Below are 7,960 nucleotides of genomic sequence, written 5' to 3' on the forward strand. Positions count from 1 at the left end.
AGCAACGAGGTCTGTCTTACTTCACCCTGGCTTTTTAAGGTTTATTTGGTTTCGTTTTGTTTTGGGGAATTGCTGAAATGCAGCTTCCTAATGCAGACCCTGAGCCTCTGAGGAATGCAGCAGGCTCCGCAGGAACAGGAGGCTTTCTGCAGCCTGATAAGTCTGCAGACGCTGTGTCTCTATTCTAACTTTTGCCATTTCCAACTCACCGGGCCCCTGGGGAGAGGCGGACAGCCGAACGCTGTGCGTACTGGAGCCCCGGCTGCCTCGGCTTCACCAGAGGAGATTTAGCCTGAAGTTTTGTGACAGATGGAGTTGATAGTCTCTCCACGGAAAGGGGAGGAAAAAAGCGCCAGTTTTTGACAGGCTGCAGACGCCCGGTGCCTCTGGTGGTCGAAGGCTGCGTTGCGCCGCAGTTAAGGTAGTTCGCAAACTCCCGCGCCTGGATCGCAGAGGCTGCTGTAGGCAGCGGTTTCCCTTAAAACCGAGGGAGACTGAAACAGACGCTTGCATAGAAACCTTGGAGGATGCCAAGTTATCCCCTTCCTCTTATGCTCTGACTGCGGCCAGAAGGTACTGCGCAACATCCCTAAATATTTTTAATGTATTGGTTTTTTTTTAATACCGTCTTTTAGAAACTTTCCTTCTTAAAAACAATTAATTTGACTTATTGGATTTCTGTCTTGAAAATGACAACAATGCCTGGCTCCAGGGCCATACCTGCCAGATCGGTAAATGGGAACCAGGGTGCTGGGTGGGGGCTGAAAAGGCTGGTGACTATTGATATCCCCCTAGCTAAAGCTTTTGCCTCTGTCTTGTGTGTGTCTGGATTTTTTTTTTTTTTTTTTTTAAGTTTCAGAGTTCCACATTAAATTCTCTGGGTTCTCTCCTCCCCTCCGTGATGACCCGGCAAAGATGGGGAACTCGGAAAACAAATTGAATTTTGAATTCAGTCGAAAGCACGGATGAGGGCCAGGCAGAATTAATAAAAGTACCAAATAAATAAAACAGAAGAAGAAGAAAGGAAAAAAAGAAGAACCAAACAAAAAGGACAGTGACCAAGCCGGATGCAAACAGCTGCCCCTGAGCCCGGCCCGCTGGTTCCGTGCGCGGGCAAGGGCTCCACATCCGAGCCTCCTTAAGAGTAGGAGGAGCTCCCGGGCCTCTGTCAGGCTCCTTAAGCCGTGCCTTTCAAGCCCTGAATGCCTGAATGTGAGCTGCCCACCACCCTCCCCGCCCTCCCCCACTCCGCAACCCCACTCCAGCGACTCGTAAAAAAAAAAAAAAAAAAAAAAGTTTCAACAACAACAGGCGGGACCAATAGCATCTCGAAAAGCCGGGAAAGGGGGCCGAGCAAAGGGCGAAAGAGTGTGGAGAAAGGAGAAAGCGGGCAGGCTCGGAGCGCGCGGGGCCGGGGCTCGGCGAGCCGGAGGAGCGTTGCTAATGTTTTTGTTTGTTTGCTTTTCCATGCATGCATAATGAGGGGGCACCGCGGCACCACGCGGGGGCTCCCGGCCCATTTTTGTATTTAAAGCCTCGCAGCGAGCGAGTCCGCAGCCGGGCTCAGCGGATCCGCTCCCCGGGCTCCTTGTCACCCGAGAAGCCGCCGCCGAGGGAAGCCCGGGAGCCGCTGCTCTCCCGCCGCGCCGAGTTTCCCGTTTTCACCGTGCCGCCCGGAAAGAGCTCCCCGGAGCCGAGGCCGGGGTCGCCGCGGGCGGAGGGGGAGGGGACGCGGGCAGCCGGGCCGCGGGAAGGCGGGCAGCGCCCGGACGCGAGCCAGGAAGCGGCGCGATGCGAGAACCCGCGGCGGCGGCGCGGCACTGAGTCCGGGAGGAAGGAGCCGCCGCGGCCGCACAACGGATCTGCAGGCGCAGAGCAAAATGCACCCGCGGCGCCGCGCGGTCCCGCAGCCCCGCCGCGGCCCCGCGGCCAGCAACCTCCGAGGGCGGCAGTGAACGCCTCCCGCCACTGCCGGGGGCCGTCCGGAGGGGCTCTCCACGGCCGTGCACTTCTAGGAAGCCCCCGCAGCCCAAGCGAGAGCCGACCTTCTGCAAGCAGCGGGGCAACAGCCGGCGGCGCGCATGGATTTATGAAAACCCTCATGCAAGAAGTTGGCAGGACTGGGGCAAACTTTTCCGCCGGCTCTGCGTCCGCCGCTCCCCGCGCCTCGTCTCCTTTCCGCTCCTCGCCCGGCGGCCGCCGCTGCCCGCGATGGTCACAGGGCTGCTGGGCGGCGGCGGCGGGGCCCGCAGGGGAACCGTGCCGGGCGCCTGGCTGTGCCTGATGGCGCTGCTGCAGCTGCTGGGCTCGGCGCCGCGGGGCTCGGGGCTGGCGCACGGCCGCCGCCTCATCTGCTGGCAGGCGCTGCTGCAGTGCCAGGGGGAGCCGGAGTGCAGCTACGCCTACAACCAGTACGCCGAAGCGTGCGCGCCGGTGCTGGCGCAGCGCGGCGGGAGCGACGTGCCGGGGGCCGCCGCCGCAGCTGCCGCCTTCCCGGCCTCGGCCGCCTCCTTCTCTTCGCGCTGGCGCTGCCCGAGCCACTGCATCTCGGCCCTCATTCAGCTCAACCACACGCGTCGCGGGCCCGCCTTGGAGGACTGTGACTGTGCGCAGGACGAGAACTGCAAGTCTACCAAGCGCGCCATTGAGCCGTGCCTGCCCCGGACGAGCGGCGGCGGCGCTGGCGGCCCCGGCGCGGGCGCGGGCGGGGTTTTGGGCTGCACCGAGGCCCGGAGGCGCTGTGACCGCGACAGCCGCTGCAACCTGGCGCTTAGCCGCTACCTGACCTACTGCGGCAAGCTCTTCAACGGGCTGCGCTGCACCGACGAGTGCCGCACGGTCATCGAGGACATGCTGGCCATGCCCAAGGCGGCACTGCTCAACGACTGCGTGTGCGACGGCCTGGAACGGCCCATCTGCGAGTCGGTCAAGGAAAACATGGCTCGCCTGTGCTTCGGCGCCGAACTGGGCAATGGCCAGGGCAGCAGCGGCTCGGACGGGGGCCTGGACGACTACTACGACGAGGAGTACGACGACGAGCAGCGCACCGGGGGCGCGGGCGGCGAGCAGCCGCTGGACGACGATGACGGGGTCCCGCACCCGCCGCGCCCGGGCGGCGGCGCTGCTGCGGCAGGCGGCCGCGGGGACTTGCCCTATGGGCCCGGGCGCAGGAGCAGCGGCGGCGGCGGCTGCCGCTCGGCACCCCGAAGCGCCTGGACCCTGTTCGCCTCCATCTTGCTGCTCCCGCTGCTCTTTTAGCCCTCGCGCCCCCCGCCGTCGGCCACGGGAGGGTCGGCGACGGGGCACCTGTGGCTCGGGGACAGAGGGGTGGTCGAGGATTTTTTTCCCAAAACGTTTTCTAGGTGGCTTCTGCCTAGCGGATCTCTTGCCCTCGACTTGTTGCACGATCCTCGCCTCCTCTCCGGAGCAGGACTTTTTGGTCATCCTTCCCTGCCCCCATTCCAGGCTCCAGAAACTCCCCGCAGAAGCCGGCCTAGCTCCAGACCCCTGGGATGAAACGGGCCTGGCAAGGGGACAGAACCGTTGTCCTGGACTCCGAAGAGAGGATGATGACCAGTGGGGCCTTAAGAGTTTCTAGGGACTGGGTTTGGAGCGGGAGTTTTGAAGAAGGATTTATATTTGCATAGGGACTGTTTATTAGTATTTCTCCTGGCGGGGCGGGGGGAGGGCGGGGGGAGGTTACAGTATCGACTTTTATTGTGGCCAGTGAGGACATTGCAATCGTAACCGATTCTCGTTTACTCTTGGTTTCCGCGCCCAGAATTGTTTTTGTAAGGGGGGTGGGGGTGGGGCGGGAGGTGAGGGTGGAGGGTATGAGATAGTTTTGAGCCCTTGACTTTAATTTCATTGCCACCACTCAGATCTCTTAGCACATTGCTTAGGATTAAGGATCCAAAAATGCTATCTAGGGAGTTGCTAGTGGTGTTGAACAATGCAAGTTTTTATTTAAAAGAGCTCTGCACTGCCATTTATGAAAGCCTCTTTATGATGTTTGTTTTGTTGTCATTTTTGTTCTTTACACCAAGAAATTGTATGTACAAATATGCAGAGAACATATATTGCCTCTGCTTTTATCAGGGCGCTCACCCCTGGTACTTAGTATATAAAATGTATTAAAACTGGGATTTGTTACCAGTTGCTGTATTTTGTATATAGAATTTTTATAAATTGTATGCTTGAGAAATAATTTATTTTTAAAAAAGAAATTAAAAAATTTAAATCCACATCCATGGTACACCTTTCTTGCCTGAAATGTAAAGAATCCATTTGTCACCAGGGATCCAGAACCACCATCAATTGTGAAGTGTGCTCTATCTAGAACAGTTTAAAAATGTACAGTGTATTTTATAGATTTGAAGTTAACATTCTTATTTTCAAGAGAATTTATGAACATTGTAGAAATGTATAAATGCATTTCCAAACTGCCTTAAACATTGTATTTTTATAGACTTTAAAAAAATCCTATGTTTTAAGTAACTGTGGCTTTGTGTATTTTTTTGTTGTTGTTGTTATTTGATTTTATTAAAATGTGTACATCAGTAAAGAGTTTTAAATAATGAATATGGTGTAGTTACTTTCCAGAGTCACATTGTGGTTAACCCAATAATGGGTGAGAAGCAGGGTGGAGGGGCCACTGGGAATCTATCAACCATCAACTGAAATTAAAATATAGTACAAGACTAGAAATGAGGGCTATTATTTCTGCCTTCAATTTAATGAACAATTAAACATCTGTAAATGAGGCAGCTAAAAAGATGTAATTTGACTGGTCTCCATTGGTATTTACATTTGTGGAGAGGCTTGGCATAGTTTGGGGCTAACCCACACATCTCTACCCTCCCTCCTTTCCACTGGGACCCCCACCCCCCCCACCCCCCATCCTCTGGAGTCTCTTTTCTGGCTACTAGAAGTCCTTGTCCTCCTACAATCAAACATGCCAATAACATCTGTTACCAATAGGTCTTAGGAAACCTGGGAGATTCAACTTCAAAGTCATTTTCACACTTTGGGTGAAAAAGTACAAAATTTTGTTACAAAACATTCAGGCGGGCAAAAGTAAACATACTGGGGAGAGGAACAATTACCAGAACTTGTAATATTGTTGTGAGGAGTTGTTTAGCAGTGGGCTGAAGGCTGGGTTCCTGCCAGAGCTACTGATCTACACTCAAACGCCCTTAGATAAATAATTACACTCTTAAGCTGTGTCGAGTGCTGATACACTTGACCTTGTAAATAGAAATGTTTGCAGTAGGAATAAACTCCGGCATTGGAAAATCTTTTAAACATTAACACAAAAGAGAGCGCTCTGTCCTCTGGGGATTTGAGTCTGAACCTCGCCAAGCTAGGCACTTGCAAGGGGGAAAAAAAAGTTTATTTATCTTCTATTCCTGGTGTTTATTTAAAGCTTTTCATTTTAAACTCGGTGATTGGAAGGCAAGTCAGGAGTTTAAAAGTCACCACAAATAAACTTTGTCTGAGGGGTCGACAGATTAGCAAGATCTCGTGTCTCTTTATATGATATTAACATGTGCTGAGAAAACATAACCAGATTTCTCTGCTGCCTGAAGTAATTAACAAAGCTATGCCCCCTTCCAACTTCCTCCCACTCACTCCCACCCTTACATTGGAAGTTTCTTTTGCCTCTAACTCGCTCGGCTTCGAGGTATTTCTTAATTCATCTAAAACCAAGATTCATATATGCATGGCATTAGAAAGCCTGAGATAGTTGTGATGTCAGGTCAGCCCAGGAGAGTGGTGTGTGGCTAGAACCGGGTCACCTGAATGGTTGAGTAAACATATTGTTAAAATAAAGCTGAAAGCGTTGTTTCTTTGGTAAGTGAACAAAGAGTATTCCAAGAGACTTGTAAATGAAATCAGCTTTCTTTACAAAACCAAGAGTTAGCAAATGCTTTTGCATTTGTTCTTAAATATATTTAAATCATCTCCTCCTGTTATTTTAACACATTCTTGACTAAAAGTTAAGTCTTTGTCCCAGTAAAAGGCCCAGTTTTCCCCAGTACGAAGTAAAAGGCATTAGCACTAGAAAAGGCCTGATAATTAACTGCTACAATAAACTCACGACTTGATTTTACAGGGTCCTGTCAAAAGCATCTGCCTGGAGTAAATCAACACAACTCGCTCTTGGGGAGCGCGAGGACTCAAGGCTTTTTGCTTTCTTCTTTGGAGAAAGTGAACATTGATCGGTGGTCCATTTTAATTTAAACAATTCTACACTGGAGCCTAGGAGCCGCCCTCAGCCCTCTGCAGACCTAGTGAATTCCAGAACAGGTTGTTGAGATGTTAGGTTCCCGGATTATAGGTTGCCATCTGCTCCTGGGCAGAAAAGATTTTTACAGATGTTGACATCTGTAATATCTCACTCTCTCAGGGGAGCCTTTGGAATTTTGGACATTTGAGAAGGCCAAATGTCTCATGGAGAATGCCTGGAAGTACCATTACTGAAGGCAAGGGAGCCTTGGCTTTTCCAGGGTAGTGTTAAAAAGCACCCGACTTCTAACAGAAGTCTTCCAGGGTGAGAGCAACTCCTTTTTGGAGTTCATGGAAAATCTGTGTCCTCCCGGCCGCTCCCATTTCCCTGTTAGCAGGTTTGCATTCTCCGTGACAGTTTATTTGTCTTTGGAGGCACTTCAGTGACAAATGTTTAAGGGAGTGTGGGACAATGGTGGAGAACAAGGGGGCAGTTCATTGAGCTGACAGTGACCATACAGTAAATGGAAGGAGGTTCAGGCTTCACTGCTCACCCAAGCACACGGCAACGCTTTTGTGTATGACCACAATGGACATAACATAAGGTCTCTGTTTATTTTCAACAATATCTAGCAATGTACGCGGGCAATACACGTGTGTCAAGTGGGAAATGGCCAGAGGGAACTAAATTCTTGCACTAAGTAGCAGGACATCCCTTAGCGTGGGCAGGGTCCTGACAAATGTCCATAAGGAAGGAAACCACACACTTCAGGGACCACCATGCTCTGACACGTCTGGGGTGCAGTGCAGCTCTCCCAGGGGAGTCCACAATGGTGAAGACAACTCAGACCAGCGGTCTCTCTGGATTGAAGAGTCATGAGAAACCACGTAGAGTGGGGGGTTCCTTCCTCACCACTCCAGCATTTGCACCCCGATTGCTCCCAGCAATGCTGTGTTGTATAAAATGAAAAGAGAGTAATGTGCCCTGAGAACTTTCCAAGACTGCAGACTCAGCACTGAAAATCTTCCCACTTTCAACTTTACCTTTGAATGATTAGCTCACAGGTTTCAACAGTGGAAGTTCTCCAACTTCCTCATGTGACCTTTTTTGATCCTGTAAAAAAGAAAAGCACACATGATTTGGTTTCTGACATCTTACACCAAGGACCTTTGGAAACAGGGTCAGCTGACCCAGTTTCTCCCAGCTCCCTAAAGCAAGGTTGTTGGAAAGCATCTTGTTACAATGTCCGTGGCCCAGGAACAGTTCCAGGAGGCTTGGGCTTCCAGTGGGTCTAGCGGCCTTGTGAGTTAAGTAAAGTCAGAAGTTACTGTATTCTATTGGAGAGATTGCTTCTGCTGGACAGTTGAAAAGCTTCACCCTTGACTATTTGAATGACATAAGTAATGTGCTATTAGCATAAATACCTTCTAAGGCATCCATTTAATCAATTTCTTAAATAACAGAATGATCTACTACAAAATAGTGGACTGTATACACTATATTTTGGCACAAAGATGGTCATTCTCCCACTAGTAACCAGGGGCTCTAAATAAATGATTTCAACAATGTTTTATTAAAGGACGACAAGAGCCCTCCAGCTGCATTAATCGGGGAGAAGTCGAGTGGCACTTTTGTTATGGAAATGTTAAGCACATAATAGCACTGGCAAACAATGTGCAGCCACTTCATTCTTTCAGCCATGCTGACACCTCTTAAAGAGGAACTGCAGGG

At 51.1% G+C, this 7,960-nt stretch overlaps 1 protein-coding gene across 1 annotated transcript; it reads left to right on the top strand.

Moving 5' to 3' along the window:
* Positions 1 to 613: 613 nt before the first annotated feature.
* GAS1 (growth arrest specific 1) lies at positions 614 to 4,581 on the top strand. Its single transcript, XM_069575760.1, has one exon. It carries the CDS (start codon positions 2,212 to 2,214, stop codon positions 3,256 to 3,258), a length of 1,047 nt encoding a protein of 348 aa, XP_069431861.1. The 5' UTR covers positions 614 to 2,211; the 3' UTR covers positions 3,259 to 4,581.
* The last annotated feature ends 3,379 nt before the right edge of the window (positions 4,582 to 7,960 follow it).

This window comes from Ovis canadensis, chromosome 2, assembly GCF_042477335.2.
Source record: "Ovis canadensis isolate MfBH-ARS-UI-01 breed Bighorn chromosome 2, ARS-UI_OviCan_v2, whole genome shotgun sequence".
Lineage (NCBI taxonomy): Eukaryota > Metazoa > Chordata > Mammalia > Artiodactyla > Bovidae > Ovis > Ovis canadensis.

Coding starts and splice junctions, on each gene's coding strand:
- GAS1 (XM_069575760.1), top strand. CDS start 2,212: ATGGTCACAGGGCTGCTGGGCGGCGGCGGCGGGGCCCGCAGGGGAACC.